Source organism: Crocodylus porosus, unplaced genomic scaffold, assembly GCF_001723895.1.
Source record: "Crocodylus porosus isolate Cpor-Errol unplaced genomic scaffold, CroPor_comp1, whole genome shotgun sequence".
Classification (NCBI taxonomy): domain Eukaryota; kingdom Metazoa; phylum Chordata; order Crocodylia; family Crocodylidae; genus Crocodylus; species Crocodylus porosus.
This window is the reverse complement of record NW_017728938.1, coordinates 1,710,749-1,736,990: the sequence shown is the minus strand read 5'-3', so window position 1 is coordinate 1,736,990 and position 26,242 is coordinate 1,710,749. Positions and strand designations below refer to the sequence as shown.

The window sequence follows — 26,242 nt, the reverse complement described above, 5'->3', positions numbered from 1 at the left end:
CAAATCATGGTGTTAGTTCTTTTCCATCTGTATTTATAGTGGGGTGTCTTCATAAATGCATAAAACCAAACAGGCTTTGTTATATTTTCCTAAGCTGAATTCTGGTTAGAGGTGTTAGCTGAGTTGATAAAAAATGTATGTAGAGAAGGAGAGAACTATGCAATAAGAACCAGATTGTACCCTGTCCATTTACAAGAGGGTTGACATTGAATGGGAGGGTAGTACTGTTGCAATAAAAGAGGGAGAAAAACTTTGCTCCATAACCGTCCTCATGACATCCTTTTTTTGAAGGGTCACAGAACTCTAGCCCTTTCTGAACCAGACTTCTGATTGCCAGACCACAGCTACCTGAATGGCAGAATGGTGTTAGATTTGCTGCATTACTGAAAATTTCTCATGCAGCATTGACTATCTAAGTCTCCTTCCCTAAAGGCATGCAAGTGAAGTGGGTACAGTGTAAGTGACATAAGGGGAGATGAGTTTTAAATCTGAAAAAAAGTTTTGAGTTCAGTGCTCAACTGCTGTTTCTCAACCCTTTGCAGATTAACCCTCATTATTCAATATTTTATGTTCTGAAAATTTCCGCAATCTGTGGTCTCTTCAGCAGCTATCTTTTTGGGGTGTGTTGGATTCATGGATTTGTAGATTGTTAGGGGCTGGAAGGGACCTTACAGGTCATCAGGTCCATTCCTCCCGCTCTAGGCAGGAAGACAACTAGGCTCACATGACCCCAGCAAGGTGACTGTCCAGTCTTGAAAACTGCCAGGTTAGGTGACTGTACCACCTCTGGAAGGGAGTTTATTCCACAGTCTGGACACCCTGATAGGAAGGAAGGAGGACTTGGCATGGGATCAAGGAAAAAAGAAACTGAAATCTCACAGGCCTTTTTTTAATTTCTTCTGAAAGAGATCTATCTTATATTAAAATTATGGATGTTGGAAGGAGTTACCTTGTGAATAGAGTAATGGATCATATCCAGAGCCGGATTGTGTACTACCTCATGAATATTCATGTAACGCCTCGCTCAATCTACCTCTGTCGACATGGAGAAAGTGAACTGAATCTGAAAGGGCGAATAGGAGGAGACCCTGGACTGTCCATAAGGGGGAAAGAAGTAAGTATTTTTCTATTTAAAAGCCTCAGAGTTTCCTGGGTGTGGAGGGTGTTGCCTTTACATATTTATTGAAAGAGAGGAAGGAAAATAATGCTGACAAATTATTTCTCTTACCATGACACTAATGACATGTAAATGAATAAGAGAAGGCCGAGTTGACAGAATTTTGTACAGTAATTGGGTGATAGTGCAGACAGATGCAATAGTTGTATTGCTACAGAATCATGCAAGTGTACAAGTGTATCAAAATAGTTCCTACTTTAACCCTGCTTCATTTGGGATCAAAGTAAGGACAGTTTTCGCTAACTTTTTATCTGTACAGCAGTAGGGGCCAACCTTTTTGGCAAGTGTGCCACAGATTAGTCTGGTATCCTCCCTGTATGCCTCTCCAGTCCCTTTCTGCTGACTGATCTGTTGCTCTGCTTTCTGCTCCCGCCCTGTTTTCTCTGCCTCAGCTGCTTTGCTTTCTGCTTCCTTCCATATAGACTGCTGTCCTTCCTGTTCGCTCCCTGATCTTGCTGTGTGCCGCACAGACAGGCTGCCTGTGGCATGCATTCCACTGGTTGGCCACCCCTGCTCTACAGGGTATTGCAGCTGCTACAGGCAGTAGCTGCAACTCCCCTAAAATATGCATTTGTTCATACTCTCAATTCTAGTTTTGGTTTTCATTCATTCTTGTAGACCTTTATTTAATATATCATTCTGAGTGGTTTTCAGAGAGTCTTTAAAATTAAGTTTCTATTTAGATCTATGTAAATCCTGCATCAGTGAGTGTGTACTTAAAATATCGCAACATAAAGGTTGAAAGGGAAGCTGAATTGGAACTGAAATGGGAATTTGTAGAAAATACCCTTTTTAATTTTCCTTGCTAAACAGAAATGGTTGCTCTCAAAGCCTTTGTGCTGCCTTTTTGAAAGAACATAATGAGCTCACACAAATGAGAGCCTATTTGGGTTCCAGCTTGAGGACAATGTATTGGCTCTGATCTCTCATCTAATTTCTGGGGTTTTTTTTCAGTTTGCAAAGGTCTTGGCACGGTTCATTAATGAGCAAAATATCAAGGATCTGAAAGTTTGGACCAGTCAGATGAAAAGGACAATTCAGACTGCAGAGGCATTGGGAGTGCCTTATGAGCAGTGGAAGGTTTTGAATGAAATAGATGCAGTAAGTTTTCCTTTTATAAACAGCCAAGTAACCAGTTCTGTTTTGTCAGAAGAGAAATTAATTTATAGTGTAATAATTAATCTTTTATAGATAAGAAAGTAAGAATATTAATGGTTCTGAAAGTTGGCTTGTTGCTTATCCCTGTTAACAGTGATAAATTTTTTAGTAAACGGTGCCCTAATTAATTAATTTTTTGGTCATTTATATGATTAAAGGGATGCTGTAAAGTATTCTGTGTCCAAAATTTCAGGAGGGCATTTAACCTAAAAAACTGTTTTGTTTGTTTTTGGCACTTTTCACATGTACATCTCTGGGTTTTGGTAAGAAAGCAGTATCTTCCTATTTTAGGTAGGTAAACTGTTGTAGTCAGAGGTTGCAACCTTATAAACGTAGCGAATCTTTGAGGAGTTCTAACAGTGAGCCTTGGTTTTTGGTTTCCTAGTCTAAAGTCATGTTCATTGAGTGGAAATGTTCTTTTTCTTATATTTTGATTCTCAAATTAGTTAAGACGGTGTTATATTTATTTTTGTTGTGTGTTTGGGATATTGAGATCTCTTATTGTCTGTTGGTCCTAAGTCCTATGCATATAGTGTACATTTTATTTTCATTACTTTTAGGGAGTGTGCGAAGAAATGACATATGAAGAAATACAGGAAAACTATCCACTTGAATTTGCTTTGAGAGACCAAGACAAATACAGATACAGATACCCTAAAGGAGAGGTATGCTATGTTTTTCACTTTTTTTCCTGTACCTTAAGTTAATGTATCTCAATATTTCCTTAAGTCCTTGAGATGCTTGCTAGGATGGGGAAAAAATATCTTCCCTGAAGGTGAAAAAGGTCATAGTTTTTTTTTTTTTCATTTTCCAGATGGAAGGACTACTTAAACAGCTTTTAGATTCTGTTTAGCTTAAGCACACGTCTCTTCAACTACAAGAAGGCATGGCAACCTTTAAGGAATGGCAGGCTGAATTAACACAGCCTGGTCATAATATAGGCTGCCACTGCCCTTGCCCTAGCTTGGTGGACCATGTCAAATTTTTCTACAGGCTGCAAGTTACTGACCCATGGACTTGACTACATGTTTAAAAACCCACATACATAGGATTCAGTCACAATTTGGTCGTGGTAGGAAGTTAAAAAAACCAAAACAACAACAAAAAACCAAAACAGAACAAGACCCATATTTAGAAATTGCTTTTGAAGGCTTTTTATGTTGTTCTGATTTTTATTTTGCTACTCCAATGGCTGCCATGATCATTACTTGCAACTCTTAGTTTTGTGTGGGTGTTAGGACAAGTCTATGGTCAGATTGGTTGCTTTCCTTCCAGCAAATACTGTACACTTCAAAAGCTAACCTGCTAAGCCACTCAAACTTTGCAATACCCTGATCTTGAAGGAAAAGGGCATCAGTAGCTGTTGAGCATGAGAAATAAAGATATAGATTCTGAATTAGAACTTCCTAGCTCTTAAATGCTGGGGGCTGCAAGTGAGAGAGGAACAGTGTGGGGAAAATGCCCTGTCATACCCGGTTCACTGTCTCTTTCAGCATCTGCCACTGTGAGACACAGGATACTGGGCAAGATGGACCTATGGTCTGACCCAGTAAATGGCAGGTCTTATGCTCTTATACTTAAGACACAATAAAATGATAGTTGGATTCCAGATCACAAGTCAATTTCTTTATGAAATATTTTATTTTTTATTTTTTCAGTGTGCTGCAGAAATAGAGGCCTCTTGTTTCCTGCTATTGCTTTCTGAGATGTAGGATTGGTTATCTTAAACCTTTTTGCTAGTCAATATCAAGTCTTGTCCGATGTTGGCTCTTATTATTTTTTAAAACTTTGCAGTTATTTATGTTTTAAGTTGGCTTCTAATTTCTAGATATGCTAATGTTTTCCAGTCTTATGAAGACCTTGTTCAACGACTAGAGCCGGTAATTATGGAGCTGGAAAGGCAGGAAAATGTGCTCGTTATATGTCACCAAGCTGTTATGCGGTGTTTGCTTGCTTACTTTCTTGACAAACCAGCAGGTACGTGCTTTTAATTGATCTTGCTGTTTCAGTCTAATGGGTCTACTTTACCTTGGCAAACTGTCCTGAAAGCACACTAGCCCACGTACAGAAGCTTTTTGCTTGTCTTTACCATGGTGATTAATTCATGGTTGCTGTGGTCGGGTGAGTAAACAAGTGCAATTTTTCATACTTGACCAACTTTTATTTCTGCATGCCTGTTAAGTAATTACATCCAACTTCTGTCTTTGAAGATACATGTTTGCTTCTCTGCCCTCCGTATCAGTTGGTGTGGTATCACTTGCTTAGCAAAAAGATATATAGGCTTCAGTGTCACCTTGAAAGAGAAGTTTTTAAATGGTTTGTTTGTACTCTGTATTACATATGTATTTTTGTTTTGTAATTTCTCAGAACAGCTGCCTTACCTCAAGTGCCCACTGCATACGGTATTGAAGCTAACTCCTGTGGCCTATGGTAAGTAAAAAAAACCCCCCAGTAAATATGTCATTACCAAATTCTCTCTTAAAGGTATTGAAAAGTTACTTCACTTGTACTTCTACACTTTCTTTCATAGCATCAATAAAAATTGGTTATGAAAGTGTTTTGAATGAAAAAGACAAAAAGCCTCTTTACAACTTCTGTTTACTATCAAAATACAATTAAATCTAGACCTGATACATAGTCTCAGCTCAATTTTGCCTTTATCCATGCACATAATTTCTATTCAGATTTGTGGGAATTCAATTTTGTGTTTTGGATTTCACTATATCTAAAAAGCAGGTAGTAATGAAGGTAGGAGTACTATTTAATGTGCATGAAAACTAATGATTTTTCTTGTATATTCTTTAATTTAGGTGTTGTTTCATTAATTCCATTAATCCCACCAGAACATAGGGTCCCAGTGGGGCTTACAGGAACTACTGTAGTATCACTGAATAAAAATAACCAAGTGATATTTTGCAGGTTGCATGTAATAGGGGAAATGGGACTCTTGTTAGAATTTTACCCTAAGAGTTTCTTGTTGATTTTTTTTTTTTTCATGAGTTATTTATCTTTCTTCAAAAAAGGTAAATTTTTCTTTTTTTTCAGCTAATTATATTCACTCTACTGCAAAATAGGAACAACCTTCCTGTATTTGTGCAGGGAGCTGGACCCAATGATTCTGGAGGTCCCTTCCAATCCTAGGATACTATTATTCTATGAATTTTTTTCAATAACACTCTTTACTGTTTGTTTGTTTTTGTTGCAGAATAAACTGTAAATTCTCATTTAAACTATTTTTCAGGCACTGTTCATCTGATCCCTAATTTGATTTTGAAGTGCATCTCCACCCCTATTCAGTAAATGACTTAGAGTAAAGCACTTCATTATAGTGTTCTTAGAAACAATTGTTTAATAATGCCCTATGGCAGTTAGTCCTTCTCTGGGAAGTTATTTATAAATGAAGAGAAATCTTCACTTATTTATTTGAGAGTAAATTTCCATAAACTAATTTGAAAGTTGTTTTAACTAAGGAAAGAAGCCTACACATGCTAGCTTGTGTAGATAGCAATGTTTAAAAAAACAACAACAACAGAAAGATAGGGAAGCCGCAACAAAGAATAAGACAGACAAGATTATTTGGGTAAATGTGGTAACTTTTATTAGACCAGCTGATTAGTTGGAACAATTGTTCTTTTCAAGCTTTTGTACACAAACACCTTTCTTCAGGCATAAGGAGAGTCTGCGGCTGTTCTGTCTGGGGGGCTGCCTGGTGCTGGGGTGGGGACAGTTTCCCCTAGCCCCAGCAGCTGGGAGCTCCCAGCTCTGCTTTCCTGTTCAGGGCAGTGGGAGGGGCAGGTGCCAGTCTCCTGCCCCGATCCACGGGTGGGGCAGCTAGCAGCGAACCCCAGCCAGGGTGGTGATTCCTTGCCCACCTTGGCGCTTGCTACCAGCTGCTCCTCTAGTGGATCAAGGCAGGGGTTGGGGGCTGGGTGGGGAGCAGGCTGGGGAGCCTGTTCCCTGCTGAACTCCATAATCACGGAGCTGAGCAGGGAACAGGCTTCCCAGCCTGTTCTCCATCCAGCTCCGAGAACACAGCTGGGCAGGGAACAGGCTTCCCAGCCCCTGCCAGCAGGGAGTTTCCAGCTCCACAACTGTGGAGCTAATGCTGGGAGATAAGGATTTCTTAGCCCAAGCTCTATGGTCACAGCGCTGGCACTGGGAGATAAGGATCTTCAAGCTCCCTTATTGCAATGGTGACGCAAGGCCTGGGGGAAAGTATCATCTCCCAACCCCTGCTCCCTGGTAGCAGTTTCAGAGCTGGGGAAACTTGGAGCTCCTTGCTGCTGTGGCAGGGGCACATAGTCTCTGCCTGGGCTCTGGTGGCAGAGCTTGTGGCAGCAGGCAGCTGCTGGGTGCAGTCTTTCGCCTCCTGGTGGCTGGCTGGCTGGCTAACTGGTAGCAGATTTGCTCCCAGTCAGGCATCTACACAAGCACTACTGTGCAGTTAGTAATCACAAGCAAATTTGCTACTTGCATTTGCAAGTAGAAAATTTACTTGTGATTTAGCAAGGTTTACTGCACAGGAAGCATATGCATGTATAGATGCACCCACTGAGAATTTAGGAGAAACTGCCAGACTACAGGTGTATAGGCTGGCATGAGATTTATTGAGTTCTTTTAACTTGCTCAGGACAGTTGGATAAAATGTCTCTCCTTTTTGGGCTGTATCACTTTTTTGCACTCTGCCGTCTTTTCATTATCTACAGGATAATTTAATACTCCAGACATGGATTGGTTTTTATTAATGGGTTTGATTAAAATAATCCAGGAAAGAAAGACAAATATTGCTTTATTCTCCTTGAGCTTGCTGGCTTCTCCTTGGAGGTCAACTTTTGAGTTTATTTTATTAATATGACAAAATTATGACCATATTTCCCAAATACAAGATTACTTCCCCAATAATTAGATACAACATATGGAAAAAATACAAATTTGGTATAATTTTCCAGGTATGGAAAGTATTGGAAGGTTGCCTTGAATCCTCTACCCTCCACAGTAGGAAAAGATGGATAGGCGGTGGACAGGTAGTCCCTTTACCTCTGTCCCACCCAGTTCCTTCATCTGCCCCACTTGCCACCTGCACCCCTCCAGCTCCCCCCCTCAGTCTCTGCCTCTTCCCCCCAGTGTCTACCTCTCGCCCCTCTTATTGTCTTAGGTTGCTGCTTGGACTCCCAGGGCACATGTGGAAGCTGAGCTCCTGCCTGCCCATGCAGCAGTGTCAGTGCTACTGATTGGTTGGGCAGGGGAAGGAGTTTCAATGTGATCCATGCCTAGGAGAGACCCCAGTGGCAGTCAGAACCAAGCTGTGGCCTGGCAGTAAGGAGGATGGAAGGGGGCAGTGGTGGGGAGGGGCAGAAGCTTCAGAGGGTAACTCAAATTTGGGGGGTAGGGGGTGCAGCAGGCTGGTGTGGGTTTGACTCTGGCCCTGATCCATGCTTAGGGCCAGTCAGAGCTTCAGCAGCTGTGTGCTACCCCTGCTCTTTCCCCCTCTTTGTATGTAAAAATAATACATGAGGCTTTTTCCCCCCATACTGACTGAGGGGAAGGGGGTGCTCATCTCAGATTTGAGTAAATATGGCATTTCAATTACCTGTTTTAACTATACTATCCTTAATAATAGGGGTCTTAAAAATCTGAAGTATATGCGTTTTAAATTGCATTTTTTTAAAGAAGTCAGTACAGGCATACCTCGGAGATATTGCGAGTTCGGTTCCAGACAACCACAATAAAGCGAATATCGCAATAAAGTGAGTCACACGAATTTTTTGGTTTCCCAGTGCATATAAAAGTTATGTTTATACTGTACTGTAGTCTGTTAAGTGTGCAATAGCATTATGTCTAAAAAAACAATGTACATACCTTAATTAAAAAATACTTTATTGCTAAAAAATGCAAAGTGAGCAAATGCTGTTGGAAAAATGGCGCTGATAGACTTGCTTGACGCAGGGTTGCCACAAACCTTCAATTCGTAAAAAACGCAATATCTGCGAAGCTTAATAAAGTGAAACGCAATAAAACGAGGTATGCCTGTATTTATCTTGGTTGAAACATAATGCTGTGACTAAATGTTTCAATATTCTACAAAATGGAACCATATGTGAAACTTTAATTGTTTCTTAAGTGAATTAGTTGGCTGTCTCATGTAAAAAAAAAAAAAAAAAAATAGTAGTAACAAGAATACAGCGTGAGGACGGTGAGACTGAGGGCTCCTACAGATGTGCTGGGAGCCTGCTCAAATGTGCTGGAAATCCAGCACATCAGAGCTGGATTAATCGAGTCTGCTGGAGCAAGAAAATTGACATGCTCTGGCAGCCTTCCACATCCTTGTGCATTCCTGCACTGAAAAAATGGCAGCAGGGAGCTTTGAAATAAAACACATTTGATGACCTTTAGTTCAAAGCACCCTGCCACCATTTTTTCAGTGCGAGGATGCTGATACACATTCGTACAGGCATTTTTAATTAGCACAGCTCGCTAAGTAAAGTACCCAGTGCCATATCCCTGAAAATGTGTAAAAATGCCCAGAGTGATTAGTGGAATCAAATTAGCCCTAATCGAGTGGAATTGATTAACTGGGAAAAATGACAGTATTCAGAATTTATCAAAAGAATTCAATAATATCCCTGAGGTATGTGAAAGAGGAAGGAGAGGTTAGCTTTTAGCAGTTTTTAAATTAAATCACATATTTATAGTGACATTTAAAACAAAAGACATTGAGAAATATTATGATTTCTGTCAACAGGATGTAAAGTGGAATCTATTTTCCTAAACATTGAAGCTGTAAACACTCACAGAGATAAACCAGAGGTAAGAATGTGTTTCCATCCAAATACTTTAAGTGTTCCACTTTCTGAGATTTGTCTTTTTGTTTGGTTTTCTTTTGGATTTTTTTGAATCCCATCTGTTGCCCACATTTACATTCAGCAGTTGTATGCACTGTTCCTATTTCACCTTTTATAGTTAGTGTTATCAGTACATTGTTCGCATGTGTACATTTGTTGCTAAGATAATTAGGTGTATTCCTCTCCTTGACTGATTTTAGTCATCCACATTGTCAGAAATAACATGGGTTAACAAAATAGACTTGGACACTGTTGCTCAGCATTTTCAGCTGTGGGTGTACAGTGCTTGAAATCTTCACAACTAAAAATGAATGGCAAGTGAGTTGAACCTTATGTTTGCCTCCTTTATATTTACTGTTTTGAAAAGTGAAAATACTGAAGCTGAAATCTTTACTAATAACGATCGAAGTGAGAGCAGAGAGTTATTCACTCTTAAGAAATAGTTCTTCACCTCTCTTTCTCACTTTTTAAAAGTGTGCTAAAACATCAAGACATCAGAGGAAAGTTTTTGGTTGAGTGTGATACTTTTTTCCATTTTAGAATCATCAGTTCACATACCCTTCCTTAATTGTGCATTTCCAAAATGATCAAGACCTGCTATTAACAGGAATTAATGGAGTTTCAGGTGCAGATTACCTAAAGCAAGTGCAGAGCTTTGTCCACACTGAGAACTTTGAGCATTTTTTCTGGGATTGTCTACACTGCAAAGTTAAGGTGCTAGAAAACAAACCAGAAACTGTGGTTACTAGCATGTGTCAAAAGTTAGGTATGCTGTTCTCTTCTTTTCTTTTGTTACCCATGCCAACTTGATTTGAGCTATCGTGTGCTGCATTTTTTCCCCCTCTAGGAATATGGTTAGACTCAGTATAGTTTCACTAGCGGTAGAAACAGAAGCACTAACAAAGACTGGAATTGGGGAGTTATTACAGTAGTGAAGTCCTAATCTCAAAGGAAGGCCTGAGAAATCAGGTTTTGTCTGTTTACTGCTAAAAATAAGCATGTATTTTATGCTGAAGCATGTAACTTGGTACAAAATTGTAGGTAGTGGTTATCAAGGCAAATTTTGTTTGTATGTATCAATCTTTGTTTCAACTCAAGACTAGTCAGCTACTTCTGGATGAAAACCGCCCTGTCTCCACTAAGATGTTTATGTCAAAATTGTTCTTGAGTTAGCTGTCTTGATGTGAAACAAATGTTTTTTGGTTTTGGTTTGCTTTTTTTTAGCAGTGAAGACAGACCAAATTGTAAAGATGCCTGTACTTCCTTGATATTATCACTCCTCTTCTGGCTGTAGAGGTGCTAGACTAGTGCTGCAAGAAAAGTGAAGTTAGTGGAAGAAATTGGGAAGAAAAGAACCATTTGTGCTTGTCATGTGCAAAGAGAGAGAAGGTATTAGGCTTGTGGCTGCTTTTTAATTCTTGCCATATCTGAGTACATGATGTTTCTGTGATTCTTTGTTGTGTACTCTCATCAGATCCTATGTTGACTTTTGTTCAGGTTGTCTACAAAACTCTCTAAAGCATGGGTAGCAAACTCAGTGGGACACACAGGCCACATGAGGGTTGGGGCTGGATTGGGCTCACTAGGTGTCATGGCTCTGTGCTCCTGGTGCAGTATGTGACCCAGACTGGCTGATTCATTCTGCATGCGACCTACAGGGCTGGTCCCAGACCCACAGGCAGCATTGTGGGACAGATGTTAGGGCTCTACAAGCAGGATCTCTGACATCCCTGCCCTAAAGGAATTGTAATGGTTTTGGTTATGTTGACCTGACAAAATACTGCCTTCGGTTGGGATTATGGCCAAAAGTGTTGCTCTGTGTCCTCTTTAAAATCCTTTCTCTTTTTACTGCTTGCATCTTGTTTTCCTTCATTTTTTACCATTTTGCTAGATTTTCAACCTATGCCACTTACTGTATTTTCTTGCATACTGTGCACACCTTGTTTTGGGAAGGCAGAACCTAGAAAATATTTTTCCAGTCATGGCCTAGAGGCTGGGCTGCAAAAGGCTGCTGCTTCTCTTAGCATGAACAAGCAGCAGGGGTGGAGTCCAGGGTTAACCCTTTCATAGCCAATGATAAATCGGCAGCATTTTTTGACTGTTTAGCTCACTGATTTTTAACCTGTGGTCCACCGACCCCTTGGAGTCCACAAATCAAAATGACTATGATCAATCAAAAGTATGTGATTATCCACACTTACAATTCAAAGAGGTACACACCTCCTCTCGAATCTTCCAAAGAGGTCTGCACCTCCATTCAAAGTTTTTTAGGGGTCCCCAAATGCAAAAAAGGTTGAAAACCACTGGCTTAGCCAAAAGCCACTGTCAGTTCAGTAACAGCTGTAAATAGATTAACAGAGGACTTCCTGCTGCTTGATCACTGAAAGAAGCAGGAGCCATTTTGCAGCATAGCCTCTCCATACTTCTGCTCCCCTGTGCTTCTATCCTGGCAATGAAAATCAGCTTCCTGGCTTAAATCGCACATCTCAGTTTTTGGAGGGCTAATTTTTTGGCGGAAGTGTGTGTGGTATGCAAGTAAGTGTGGTAATACTGTTTTCATAATATAGTAAGAGCCAAAATATAGTGCCAACGTAAAGAAATTGGAATGCATGCAACCTTATCCATTTGATGGATGAGCACTTGTCTGAATTGCTTAAAATGAAACTTTTTCTTTTACGTCTAAATAATGCTGTATCTGCCCCTTTGTCAATATGGTGGTGATGCAAATGATGAAATCTACCAATGAATGAAGAGCTACTGATAAAACACAAGGAAGGGCTAAGAGAATTTACACCATGGCATGTGTTTCCAGGAATTTACTGCTAAGAATAGTAATTTATTAAAAATGTTGGTTTGGAAAGAGCTTCTGTTAAGGCTCTATGTTAGTTATGAATATTATAAATACATGAAATTTAGAGCCAAATGCCACAATTTAACACTTCTGACATATTCCAAAGTGCCTCTCAAATGGTACAGAGTTGTGACTGTTGCAATGTAGTGTCATTTCAGATGGAGGACAATGGTAAAGAAGGGAAGTGCACTGCAGTTGAAGATAGATGAAAGCTTTGGATAAGGATACCAAGGCAAACCTCAGTCACCCAGAAAAAAAAATCCTGAGAATGTTTTAGCAAAGGTCCACTCAGGAAAACTCATGCGAAGTAAAGTTTTTATGATGCACAATTTATCAAATATGATGATGAAGGCCTAAGTTTATTATGTAAAGATTCAGTTATAATTTTGCTCTTTAAAACATCATTCATTTGCTTTTGTGTCTACTGTATATGTAAATGCTAACTGCTACCAGTACTCTTAAAGCTGAACAACATCTTTTTTATTTAATTAAGTTGTAATATAATAAGAAAAATGCAGAACTGTGAAACTTCTTGTTAAGTGGTACAGTGTGCGTCTACTTGTATGCAGAATTCATACTGATAAATCATATGTACTTCAGCAATCACTTATTTTTTCTCTGCTCAGAGAGCAAACAATATATTTTGTATGGTGGTAAAATCTATTTCTTTTCCTTTCAGGGTCAGGTATATGAAACCTAACTGCACAAAGCCTCTTTAGGGGAGAATATAATTTTTAGAATGATATTATTTTAGCTTAAACTATAAATTGAATTCTTAAGAAGCTTTTAAGCATGGTATTATTTGCTTTATGTTTAAATGATAGAGGAGGAGACAGAGTTTCCGGTTTCTTTAGGTCTGAATTATTTGTTTTAGGCCCCATTCCTACAACTTGTTCTGCATGGCTGCAAACATTAGGCTTACCAGTTAGATTGCTTTGCTGTGCTGTTTTCATTCTGGATGCCTCATTGTTTCATAGATTTCATAAACATTAGAGCTGGAAGGGACCTCGGAAGATCATCGAGTCCAGCCCCCTGCCCAAGGGGCAGGAAGTCAGCTGGGGTTATAGGATCCCAGCAAGATAAGCATCCAATTTACTCTTGAAGGTGTTCAGTTGATGGCAGGCTATTCCAGACCTTGGGGGGTTTGGACAGTAAAGGAATTCTTCCTTATGTCCAGCCTGAAACGGTCTTCCAGTAGTTTATGACTGTTCAACATCGTCATCCCCTGGGGCGCTCTGGTGAACAAATGTTCCCCCAGATCGTGGTAGTCACCCCGATCAACTTATAGGTGGCCATCAGATCACCCCTGAGCCTGCACTTTTCCAGGCTAAAGAGCCCCATGGCTCTTTCCAGGCTAAAGAGCCCCGTTGTGTTGAATACAGACATACTGTGCAAATGCAACTCTTGCAAAATAAGTAGATGTTTACTCAGTTTAAAAACTTGAACTATTTTAGTTTGGGGAAGGTATTTTTGTCTTGAATTGCTTTTTCAAGTGTAGATTTCATATTTTAGACTAAGCATGTTGCAGGTAATATGAAAACTTAGATGGGGAATGTAGTGCAGTATTAGCCCTAATTCAGGAAAGCACTTAACTCCCATTGAAATTAAGTATGTTCTGAAATACTTACTTGACTAGGAGTGGATTTAAGTGGTTTCCTGATGGGGGACTTTAATAAGCTTTCCTCTAAATATGAGTAATTTGAAGTGTTAGCCATATAATCTGTATAGCAGTATCCTAAAGGTGTTGCTCCAAAGAATTCTTTGATTATGAAAAGTCTTTTGTTTAAATGAGTGCAGCTATGTACTTGTGAAGGAAGCTGACTGGTATTTTACTGCTACTTACTGCTGCATGATAAATATTCTCCTCTGTATTTTTATTATTATACAGAATGTAGACATTTCCAGACCTCCTGAGGAAGCCCTTGTAACAGTCCCTGCTCATCAATGAATCCTGTGTCCTGATCAGCTATCAAACTTGGGGTGCTGTTTTCATCCTACTACTTTAAATTTAAAAAAATCATTCCAATCACTTAGAAATCAATTTTAAAAGTACCTAAATCTTTGTATAGCATTTGACATCTTCACTAAAGATCCACTAAAACTATTTTACCATAATTTAATCCACTGTGGAAAACTGTGGAATGTTAATTTGCACTCATTTGCATGCCATTGATTGCTATAGCCTTATGATAATGCAGCTCTAACCTTTATTTGATGTCCAGCAACCATTAGACTTTAGCTGAAAAATGTTTACTTATGCAAGCTGTAGCACATAATATTTTTTGTGTGTTAAGCACAAGCTGTAATTTATTTTCTGGACATGAGTATTATTTATTTCACTGTCCTTGGGAGTGATTGGACTGTATGTAGCAGAAAATAACAAATTATATTTACCATAGAATTTAGCCCAGCTGCATTTTAGCTCTAGTGTTGTAGATGCACTAATTAGAGCGTTTACTAATGGTTCAATCCTTTGGGGGAAGTGTAGCAAATTTCTTTTAGCCTGTTCTGAGAAGAAAGTGCACAAGTTTTATTGCATATGGTTTTTCTTGAATTTTTTGCTTTGAGGAGTGGTTCATGTGTAGGAATTGAGATTGAATCTTAAGCATCCCTGTTCATAGTCCATGGTCTGGTATGCAGTAACCACACTGCTGTAATATGTTGCTTCTGATATGCCTGGGTGACCTATGAGTGTTTACAGAAATACTGTGCATGTCTGTCTTGAATCTGTGTAGGTACAATAAAAAGGGCAACGGTCGCTTCAGATTACTCTTTCAATGATACTGTACCTAGATTTTAATTTGTACTTGTTTTTTGTAAAAGAGTTGAGGGAAGAGGGAAAGGTGCTCAAAACCAAATAAATGTGTATGCAAGAGGTCATGTGTTTTACTGTGGGTCGCCAAGTGCTTGCTATCAGGAGTATGAAATATTACAGTCCTTTTAAATATGAAAAAAATGAACTGCAGCTTATTTGCATGTACAGTGGCATGTCCTTGCTGCCTTATGATGACGCAGAGGCCAAATTAAACCATATCTGCACTGCAGATTTACTGTCAGGTAGCATACTCAAACATGCCGTACAACAGGGGTAGGCAGCTCCTGGCATACATTCCAGAGCATGGCGTGCACAGACATTTTGTTTGGCACATGTGCCTTGGGGAAGCGGCTGGAGCTGCACTGCCACAACAAGTGTTGGGCCTCTTGCAGTTCCCCTGCTGACCACCCCTGGGATGCCAGCATCTTATAAGTTGAGATTGCAGGTGTTGCCCAAAAAGGTTGCTGACTTATTGCTGTACGACTTCTTCTAGGCTGCTTCCTGAATTGGAAGCAGGAGTAGATGTATTTGCATAGCGCTACTTCGAGCTAATAAGCACTGTCTCAGTATATGTGTATTTGGAACTGCCTTGTTTATATAATGTTGAATATTAGAAGTCATCAAGTCTAAAAGTTGCATCTGGAAGAGTAACCCAAACTTTTTGTTGCATAAATGGTCTATTCTGTTACTAAATATTGTTCTCTGGTAGGTCTTTTATTTATCTATTTTTAAGTATAAAATTAAATTTTTGCAATTTTTTTCATAATTTGTTCAATAAATCACAGATGAGGGCTTTTTCCTAGCAGTGTGTGAAGTGGGCCCTATTCGATTTGTATTTGGCCTGAACTGGGGACAGTGATTTGATTTGTTGATTTGGATCACTGTCCCCATTTCGATTTGGCCGAATCTGAAGATTCAATGCTGATTCAGAGAATCAGCAATTTGGACATAGACATAGCTTTAAAAGTTTTCTATGTACCTTGAGGTAGCAGGTGTGGCTCACGATTGCCGTGAAGCTGGGGTGCATGGAGTGTCCCACAGGAGTGGGGGGGTTGCCCTCCATGTGCTCGGTGGCAAACCGGAAGTGGACAGGAAGAGTCACAAAGAACAAATGGCCAGGTTCTGGCTTTGTCATGGCTGCTGTTCTAGTAGGGCTACCATATTTCCATTCCAAAAAAGAAGAGACTTGTCAGGGGGACACCTCACTCTCTACCTACACCCCCCTGGCCCTGTCAGTGCCCCTTACTTCCAACCTGCAGGTCTCTGTCTCTGCTGTTGCCTTCACTTTTAACCTGAAGCCCCCTGGCTCTGCCAGTACCCCTCACTCTCAACCCATAGTCCCTCCCCTCCCCTCCCCCCCGGCTGTGCTGGTGCCCCTCAGTCTCAACCTACAGCCTCCCCCAAGCCCTGCTGTTGACCCTCACTCCTGACCCACAGTCCCTTGCTGCCCCCTCCCCCAGGGCTTTGCTGGTGCCCCTCACTTCTGATCCGCAGCTCCCCATCCCTACCAGTGCCCCTCACTCCTGGCCTGCAGCCCCCAGCTTCCCCCATCCCAGCTGGCCCAGAGCATAGCGACTCTGATTTGTGGAGACAGCAGTGGATTGACTCTGGGCAACGTCTCCTGGGCAGCCAGTCACCACAAGCATTGGCACCAGCCCTGCTGCTGCTGGCCCAGCTGCAGAGCTCCCTGCTGCCCTCAAAGAGCCCCCTGCCTCCTTCCCTTGCTGAAGGGGCAGGTTCCTGTGCCCCATCCCTCTGCCCTGCCACAACCTCAATGCCCAGACAGCTTCCCTCCACACCTGCAGGCACCGCCTCCCCCTCACACACCCATCCACTCCACACAACCCCCTGCCACACACGTGCATGCCTGCACACACACTCCGTCTGTCCCCCTGCACAGACTTGCATGCTGTGGAGCCTGCTCATACAACCCTGCTGCTGCATGCCATCTAGCTGCTGCAGCTGTTTCTATGACCCTGCATGGCTGCATGTCAGCTGTGTGTGCGTGTATACAGGTGCATGTGTATGTGCAGGCACACGTACACCCACTGCCTCCAGTCACCCTCCCCCAACTCCTGCCAGCAGAGTAGAGCAAAATCCTGGACACTGGTTCATATTTTAAAAAACTGCCCAGGTGGTGATTGGAGGACATGTCTGGGAAAACCTGGATGTATGGTAACCCTAGTTATAACTGCTCCATCCTTCCCTTTCCTGCCTAAATCACCTTTCTCTCATTTTACTCCTTCTGATTGATAGGTCTTTTCCATGCAGCTGCTCATCAGTGTCCCTTCCTGAAACCTGACTGTCTTTGCTCCCTCTCAGCAGACTCCCCTCCTTTGCTTCAACTTCCCTGTTATTTTACATATTTTTCTCTTCAAACTGGAGAGGTCTCACAAGACTTTGACCTTTGAACACATCTTTATTGTTGTCTTTTTCTTCTTCTGGATCCTGTGGGAACCCTTTCTGCCCTCTGCCTCTTTGAATCAATAGTGAATATAACCTATGCTTTTGGTTGCCTGTATAGGCACACTTTCAGTTTTGGAGTTAGTCCCAGGGGCTTGCTGGATATGGTCACTTTGGGCGCCTATACATGTGCAGCGAGGCTGCTCTGCCATGCTGTAAGTACGATTAATTGAGTCTCCTGGAGCATGATGATTACTGTGCTCCGGCAAACTCCTGCATCACATTCATCAGGGTTACCATATTTCCAGGTCCAAAAAAGAGGATGCCTGCCTTGGGGAGAGTGGGGGGTGGAATATGATGTGGTGGGGCAGCGGTGCCCTGTCTCTGCCCATTCTGTTGCCCATCACTGACAAGCCACACCACCCCACCCTCAGCCCTGCTGCTGCCCATCACTCTGGACCCACTGACCTCAGACCTGCCAGTGCCCTCGCTCCCAACCCACAGCCCCCTGGCACTGTCAGTGTCCTGCATACCCAACCCACAGTCACTCATCCTGTCCCGCATTCCCCTCACTCCTGATCTGCAGCCCCCTGCCTTGCCTCCCAGCCTTGCCAGTGTCCCTCACTCTGGACCCACAGCCTCTGCCCCTCCAGCCCTGTTGGTGCCCTGCACTCCCAGCCTGCAGACCCCTGCCCCAGCCCTGCTGCTTTCTCACTTTCTCTCTGGCTTTCCTGCGCCAGTGTGGGGGGCACGGGACTACTGACCAACAATCACTTTGCCCACTGCTCTGAGCCTGAAGCGGCCAGTTGGGGATAGCAGAAAGCCAAGATGTTTGCTCTTTTTTTAAATCCCATCTGGGCGCAGCACAGGGGTCCAAAAAAAAAGGGACATGTCCAGGAAAATGTGGATGTATGATAACCCAAACATGTATCAGTGTCCCCACATTGGCATTGGGGGCACTTTAACTAAAGCTCATTTGACAGGGACGCTGATGCGTGTGATGCTCTGGGTGCTTTAATTAGAGTGGCTGTCGGCTGCTCTAATTAAAGCGCCCCTTTCCCCCATTCCTGGAGCAAGTCTGTAAACTCCCTGTGGTCCCAGTTGTGCATGAAATGAGGCTAGATGGAATAAATGTCACTATAATGGCTCCTAATGGCCAGGCCAAGCTGGGCTTGTTTAAGAAAATGCTGTTACTTCTACAGATCCCTTCGTATTCTTTTCCAGGTGCTGGCTTCTAGAACTTTCTGATTCTGCAGAAAAGATGATTGCTTGTGAAGAAAGGAGTCTCTGAAAATGTGCTTTCTCCAAGTATTCTCATATATCACTTCAGGGTTTGGAAAAAATTCTTAATTTGGCATTTGTCTAGAGCTAGTTCAGCTTTCCAAGTGCCTTGGAGGTTGCATACAGAAGTGTGGCTCCCAGCTGTAACTCAGAATGATTTCTGCAAAGTACCTCAGACCAAAGAGAAGTTCACTGTTGGTCCCAGTGGGGAGGAGAACCTGAGTATGGCTGAGAGCTTGCAGCCGGGTTCCCATAGCAATGGCCAGTGCACCAAATGGGGTGGGGGAGGAAGGCAGCAGAGGGAGCTCATTCTTGGGGCTCCCCAGTTGGTGCTGAAGGGTGGGGTGGGTGAATTGAAGCCCCCCACGTCAAGGGGGGGGTCTCCAGTACACCTGCCTCACCCTCCAAGAGGGTCTGACAAATCTCCAGACTGAACTCCCTCCGCTCCTTTTCCCCCCTCCCATTCTGCAAACAGTGGCAGGCTGGGAACTCTGCAGAGTTGCGGAAGATGCTGCATCTTGAATGTCTTTATATGATGCCCCATGCTATGAGGAGTCAGATTTTTACCTGATCAGCCATTTTTTAAGCGGCCTGTACCTGTGCACTTGTCTGTTCACCACTATAGACTGCTTTCTGGGGCCAGATCAGGCAAAATTTTTTACTTTTGTCTGCACCCAGCATGTGGTCTTGAATTTCTTCTTGATAGATCCCATATAGACTGCTTTAATAGCTGGTAGTGTTTCAGCTGCTAAGTACAGAGCTTGTCATGCTGTTTAGGGACTTGACTTTCACAGTGCATTAGGTTTCCATAATTATCTTGCAGTTTATCTTATCAGAATTAGATGTATTGTTTTAGTCAGGAACCTTGGATACAAACACATCATGAGCATCAATTAGAACAGCATCATCTGAGTTTTACAGGTATACTGCTGATTTAAACTGATAACACATCAGGTTCTGCCTGGTTATTGTTTCAGCAGGGTGAATTAGTAAACTCTGACAGCCCTGACTTAAGCCCTTCTTACTGTCTTCTGTATTTCTGAGAGAGTTTTACAACCTGACATGGATGTCTTGTGCCTCCCCTGACACCAGTCAGCGACCAAGGGGGAGAGAGGGGCTGTCACCCAGTGGCTGATTGATCCTGCTGACCAGGGCGGGGGCACTTTTACTCACTGTATAAGCGGCCATGCCAGTTCCAGAACTCCCACAGCCACTTCCGGAAGCGATGCACATGCTTTTGCTGGCAGCCTCACTTCCCAGCTGGCGCTCATGGGGGGGCACTGGTGCTCCCGCCTGCCCCCTGCCCACTGGCTAAATGGGGAGTATGGCCTGATGGGGTGCACATGCACCCCCTTGTATCCCCTATGTGTCACCACTGCATCCTGAAACTTTTTCTAGGATTATTACCCAGTTTTGCTTAAATAGAAAGTGGTCTGCCTTTTTTGGCTGTTATGTAGACGCATAGGAGAATATGTCCACCTTGTGCAGCAGCACATGTTGGCATAGGCATTTCCGAATGGATCCCAGCTGCCTGTTTCCACTTGCATGCTCCGAAATCAAAACCTGACACTGTTGAAGCCATTGTCAGGTTGTCTTCAGTGGCTATTCTCAAACATGCTAGAGCCTGAGTTCTTGGGAGTGACTGTTGGGGGCAGCAGGGGTGCTCCTCCAGATTAAATTCACCACAAGTCTGGAAAAGGGTGTATAGATGGGCATCTTTTTGGGAATGGAAATTTAAGAGTGATGTTGTCACAGTGGTCCAGGAATTTGTCTGAAAGGCAAGAATTGTTTTGAGTGATACTTTTGTGATACCTTTTATTGGACCAGCTATATATAGTTGGCATAAAGTTAGACAAACTTACAAATACTTGCAAAGTATTCATCTTGGGTGTTAGTTGTAGTCATGTTGGTCTAAGAACCATAGGCAGACAAGGTTCTTTGGGGAGATCTGATATCTTTTATAGTTGGAAATATTCTTCTTTGCAAGATTTTGGGTACAAACACCCTTCTTCAGGCAGAGGAAGCATCCCTCTGGGCTATTTAATTTCATCCATGTAGTTAGTTACCCTGAGGGCATTTGGTGCATTGGATCAGATGTGTTGTATTTTGGGAAAGGCATGTGTAGGATGTGTAGGTTCTGATGGGTTTGTTTTGGGAGGTGTTTATCATGTTCTTTTCTTCTACTAATTGTCTGCTACCCCTGGGAATTTCACTCCTACCTAGAATTTCACAGGGCTACCCACTGTTCGTAAAAACAGCTGCATTTGCTTTCCTGTTCAGACCAGAAGAATGGTTTCCATTCGTAAGCTTGTCTAACTTTATTCTAACTATCACCCAAAACAATTCTTGCCTCTTGCGTTATTGGGAATATCCTTATTAGGAAATACTGCCACTCTGGTGTAGACATACCCAGATTAGCTGCCTGGAGGTCAAAACGCCTTAAAAGTCCTGTCATAATAAAACTTGAATGTCTCCTTAGCAATCTTAGAAACTTGAATGTATTGGTTTGTCAATCCAGAGATATAAATGCTGATTTGAAATAGTGGTATTGAATTAAAATAAAAGAGTTAAAAACAGTTAAGACTTAATTTAAGAAAAAGGTACTCTGATGCTTCTTAACCTTTATCATTTTCACAAGTTACAGTAAAAATTCTTATTACTGAAAAAGTCTGAGGTATGGGGGGAATTACTTTTGTGTTTTGCATCTCGTCTTGGTGCATTTTTATAGCACTGTAGTTAGTTTCACTGTTCCTCTCAAATAATAAATTTTTCCTTGTGTTGGTGTATCTTTTTGCAAAGCTGCAGGAGACAGTCTAGTTATTTTTACTTTTTAAAGCCGATTTGGTTTTAAACCCACAAAACTTGAGCAGTAAGTGAGGCATGTATAGTATCCTGACACAATGACACAAGTGTGTGTGTGTGGGGAAGGGGGGCGGGGTTTGTGGAACAGCTTTCCAGTGAGTCGATGGTATCACACTAACTAATAATATCTCGAATGGCTGGCAACTAACCATCACTAAATAAGCTTTGCAATTTTTTGGTTCCTATTTAATAGTTATTCCCTGCTTTGGGCTACAGAGAAGCTTGTTCATCCTACTTAAAGTTCTGCCTTATTTTATTGTTTAGTATTTATTTTTGTAGTAGCTTTGCCCCCTACTCTCTCTCTCTCTCTCTCTCTCTCTCTCTCTCTCTCTCTCTCTCTCTCATACCAAAAGAGAATCAGAAAAGAGCCAAGACTGTTGAGATAACCTGTAAGCTTTTTATTTTCACATTTGTGAGATTCAAGAGGAAGAAGAACAAAATTGGACTTGTATGATTGCAGACATTTTTATGATTATAACTTGACTCCAAATAAGGTGCTTTTTCTCCCTTTCATGTGTATGGGTCCTATCTATGCACCCCATTACAGGTTGCCTGATTATGGGGATGAGAGAATAGAGCTATCTTATTTTTTTAAATTATTTTTTATGTGTTGTTTGTTTGGCAGATAACCTTTCAATAAATGTCATCTCTGTGTACCTGCTTTTAAGAGACCAGACAAGATAATCAATGAAAAATACTTGAATAGACAAAACAATTATAAAATCAAATATATTAAAAACGGGTTCAGTTTCAATTAATATCAGATCTTCCACCAGCTAATAAAATTTGAGATGGGAAAAGTTACTGTTTGGTGAACAGTAGGTGGGATAACACTGACCCTTGTCACCTGGCTTGTGTTCCCCTCTCAGGAAAATAGAGCCTAAGAGCCATGTGCCACTGCTCCATGTGGAATGCCTCCTCTTTCAGCTGAAGTGTCTCAGCACAATTGAAGTACTGTCAGGATCATATTAAAATATGGTTCGGGCTCAAATACATCTCTGCAATTAAAACTACATGAACTGCTTGTTTTAACAGATTGAGTGTAATGGGTGTCTTAATGCATGCTTTTTCATTGGTGGTGGTGAGAGCCCATGGACTAATTTTTCTAAGAGTTGGTTTTGTGGAGAAGTGCAATAGCTGACTCAGAGTTTAAGCTGGCTTCTGACCTACTTACAGCTCAGGACTTCAGCCTCACGTGATGTATCTGCTTGAGAAAATGAGTATCAAAGACACATTGTAGGAAAAAAAATTGTCTGTCCCCTGTCTTGTGTAACATGCCATTGATTTAAGTAAAAACCTACAAAAGAACAAATACATGAAGGGGGAGAAGCTTGCTTAAGCTCTTTCTGCTTTTTGTTTGCAGAATGTGGGTGTGAATCGTTCAAGAGAAGAAGCCTTGATGACAGTACCTAATCATCTATAGCCCTTATTGCTTGTGAAAACATCTCTTTACTGCTAGTGAAGCACCAAGGAAATACTGTAGCTCAGGTATGGAGTGGATAGGACAGTGAAGTCAAGCAACCTTAAATGTGGACACTCTTCTGTTGTAAGGCTCTTCAGATGTGATTCAACTTTCTATAGGAAAACGCATAAATCTGGAGAAATCCTAATACTAAAATGAAATGTATGAGATGACATTGTAAATATTTATGGGAAACGCAGTGAAGTTGTTTTAAAATTTTTGTTTATAAATATGTGCAGTTTTTCCGTGTTTTTATTCTTTACCTGTGGATTATGCAAGGTACTTAATTGCTCTTATCAATTTACTGTAAAGTTTTAATGGGACTTTTACTTTTTCTGATTTTTTAAGCGTTCCATGTGAATGACTGCCTAGTAGTAGATATTTTTGTAGTGTGCGTGTAATAATTTTTAAATGTATTTGAAAATATTAATTGAATGCATCAAAGGCTCTATTTGAGACCCCACAACTGGAAATGGGAGGCACGGTAGTGAAGTTTGTGAAGTATCCTTTTTATTGTCTGTTTCCATGTTTGATTTTTAGCTCAAGTTGTTTGCAAGCTACTCTGTATGTGTTTTGAAATAGAAATCCTTTGTCCGTTGCTGGGAAAATGTAGCTGTTTATTAGTTTGATAGGCTGTGCTGTAACAGCATATTTTTAAAACTATTTCCATTGACCTGTGACACTTTGGATCATCAGTGGGGGGAGAATTATTACATAACTGATTGCAGTGGAATGTAAATATAATGTTCATCATAATATTTTTAATTATTCTAGAAAAATATTATAAAGAGTAGGCTTAAAAGATATTCTTTCCAGCATTGTACTGTGTAAGATAACATGCTTTTTCTGAAAGAAAGCAAAGCTTGCAAATTCAGGGTGAAATAAATCTTTTTGGCCCACAAAAAACTCTATGCACCACTTAACCTGCTAGCTGTGTAAACTGTGCATGATTGGGGGGGCCTTTTCTTTGGAGTGAATTACCCTAACAATATGAAATATCTTTGAGAGGATAAATAAAGAGAGGATAAGTGTTAAAAAATTTAAACTTCCTGAGATTTGTGTAAAATGAAATCTGCATTTGGAAAACTTACTTTTTCACATGGAAACTTTTACATTTGCATAGCTAAACCCTTTTCCCTTTTGTGAAATTTGATACTAAAAAGTGGAAGACTTATCTGTGTATGTTGAAGCTACTTACGATCTTTCATTGTACCTAGCCTAATCTATATAGACAAGTATGATCCAAGTAATTATATATAATATAGGCTAAGTCTAATAAAAGCTGTAATACTCCCTGCAAATAAATATAGTGTGCATGTATATTAACAGCAGATAGAAGGATAGAAGTTAGCTGGCAGCAAGGCAGGTGTCTCCTACTTGAAATGACAGAGACATTTCCTTTGGTTATTGGAATACTTTTGTTGTTTGCATCAATAAGTAACCAAGCTCCTTCCTTATTACTATTCTTAGGTTTAATTTCTATATAGTGTTGGTGTTTTGCAGGCAAATTTGTTTTGTCTTTGTGCAGGGTGGGAGCTTCTAATGCAATGTGCTGCTGCTGTGCTTTGTCTTTAGCTAATTTCAGTGATATGTTCAGTGCCCTGGAAGCAAGCCATATAACTAGATTTCGTTACAAAAAATAGGGTATTAAATTATCAAAAATTACTTGCTTGAAGCTTTTAGTGTCAAAACTTTTGTCTGTACTTCGTTAAGGCAGTAATCTGCATTTAAAGTATGTATTTAGGGATGATTAATAATGATTCTGAGATGAGCCCCAAAGCAGTACTAAGAACAGTTCATCTACTGAGACCTAGTAAGACAGGTCCTAGAGGGGAAAGATAAAATAGCAGAAGGGAAACCACCTCACAGTATATTTATTCAGCAATTCAGGCTTTTGCTTCAGATGCCCCTTTTCTGCATCGGGCCCAATTAATTAATTTTTTTAGTAATGCTGAATTGAGGCAGTCCAGCCTATATCCTTGGTTATTTAAGGCAGATTTCAGAATACTGTTGTTTTCTTGATGTGCTTTGGAAAGCAGAGTCTTACCATGAGAATTCAAACTACTATAGTTCTTGAACTTGGACCTGGTAGAAGAAATGTGGTTATATAAAGGAAAAGTTAACCTACATGATGACTGAGCCACAAAGCCACTCTCACTGGGAAATATAACAGGTTCTCATCCTCAATATTTTTGCAGCCAGAAGGTAGAGGGTGTTTTTACTTTAGTTTTTAATCTCTCTAAACTTTCAGAGGTGCTGTAAAATTCTTTAAAGCTAAGCGTTTTATGTATAGTAGGTATTTTTATAGATTGTCTTTGAATATATTGTGATAAGGGTTTACAGGATGGATAAGCAAGTTAAAAAAGTATACAACTTTAAATTGTATGTTGATACTTGAAAATGAAAAGAATGTGAAACTGTCATTTTTACTTTAGCTAACAAATAACTTATTGACTGCATCTGGCCTTCCTAATTCAGAAGTGGATGTCAAATGGCTGAAGAATGTAAAATATACCAGCTTTTTCCTCTAATAAGTTCTGTAAAATTTACTTATTGCTATCTGATAATTATAAACATATCCTCATCTTTTTTGAGCGTTATACAATTGAATATCATCCATGAGTGAGATAACTAATTACAACCTTGTATGTTTTGCTCTTTATGCCTTTTATTACATTTTAACTGTTATAATGCACTTACTAGTTCCAGTGCAGTTCTTGGATGGAATTAAATTATTCTTTCTTATCTGGTTGGCCTTCAACTTAATCTCATGTTATCTTTGACCCAAATAATAAAAATCAGGTATTAGAACCTCAATATATTTGTGCCTCTCTTCTTGTCTCCTTAGAAAGTAATTTGATGTGAGAGTTGCATAATATCTCCATAGGTCAATACTTGGAATTTCTCAACTTTGGAAGGCTGTGGTACATTTTGTGAATACAGGAGCCCCTCACCATTCATGGGGGATACGTTCTGGAGATCCCCGCAAATGGTGCAATCCATGAATACTGACTGGGTTCCCCGTCAGACCCCACACAGCCGCCCCCTGCTCCCCTCTCTCCCATGACAAGCTGGAAGCGTGGGGCTCCCCTGCTGCTCCTGGAGACTGACCGCAGCTGCCTCTGGGGGAGCAGATGCCACCACTACCGCCTCCCTTCCTCCCTGTCCCTGGTGCATGCTCTCCGCCCGCCCGGCTCTGCTCTTCGCGCTGCTCTCCCTGGCTCTGCCCTCCCCTGCCCCATGCAGCGCTCTGTGCCTGGCTTACACAGAGGCAAGAGCTCGGTGCAGCACCAGAGGAAGCCATGGTGCCATGTTTACTATGGCAACATGCCTGTGCAGTTGGTGCAGTGCACTGCAAATATTCAAATCCGTGAATAGCGGATTTGCGAAT

The 26,242-nt window shown here is 41.1% G+C and overlaps 1 protein-coding gene across 6 annotated transcripts in view; it reads left to right on the top strand.

The window, feature by feature from the left end:
* LOC109318288 (6-phosphofructo-2-kinase/fructose-2,6-bisphosphatase 4) overlaps positions 1 to 25,668 on the top strand; it is a 74,312-nt gene extending 48,644 nt beyond the window's left edge. Inside the window, exons 8-15 of one of the 6 annotated variants that reach the window (XR_002103220.1) lie at positions 907 to 1,114; positions 2,132 to 2,278; positions 2,896 to 3,000; positions 4,183 to 4,312; positions 4,703 to 4,765; positions 9,078 to 9,142; positions 10,472 to 10,566; positions 22,753 to 25,668. Coding sequence is in view for 4 of the 6 variants with exons in the window: in XM_019547439.1 (XP_019402984.1) it covers positions 907 to 1,114; positions 2,132 to 2,278; positions 2,896 to 3,000; positions 4,183 to 4,312; positions 4,703 to 4,765; positions 9,078 to 9,142; positions 9,718 to 9,987 (988 nt within the window). In the remaining 2 variants the exon portion in view is untranslated. The other 5 variants (XR_002103221.1, XM_019547436.1, XM_019547437.1 and 2 more) reach the window with 5 other exon arrangements.
* The last annotated feature ends 574 nt before the right edge of the window (positions 25,669 to 26,242 follow it).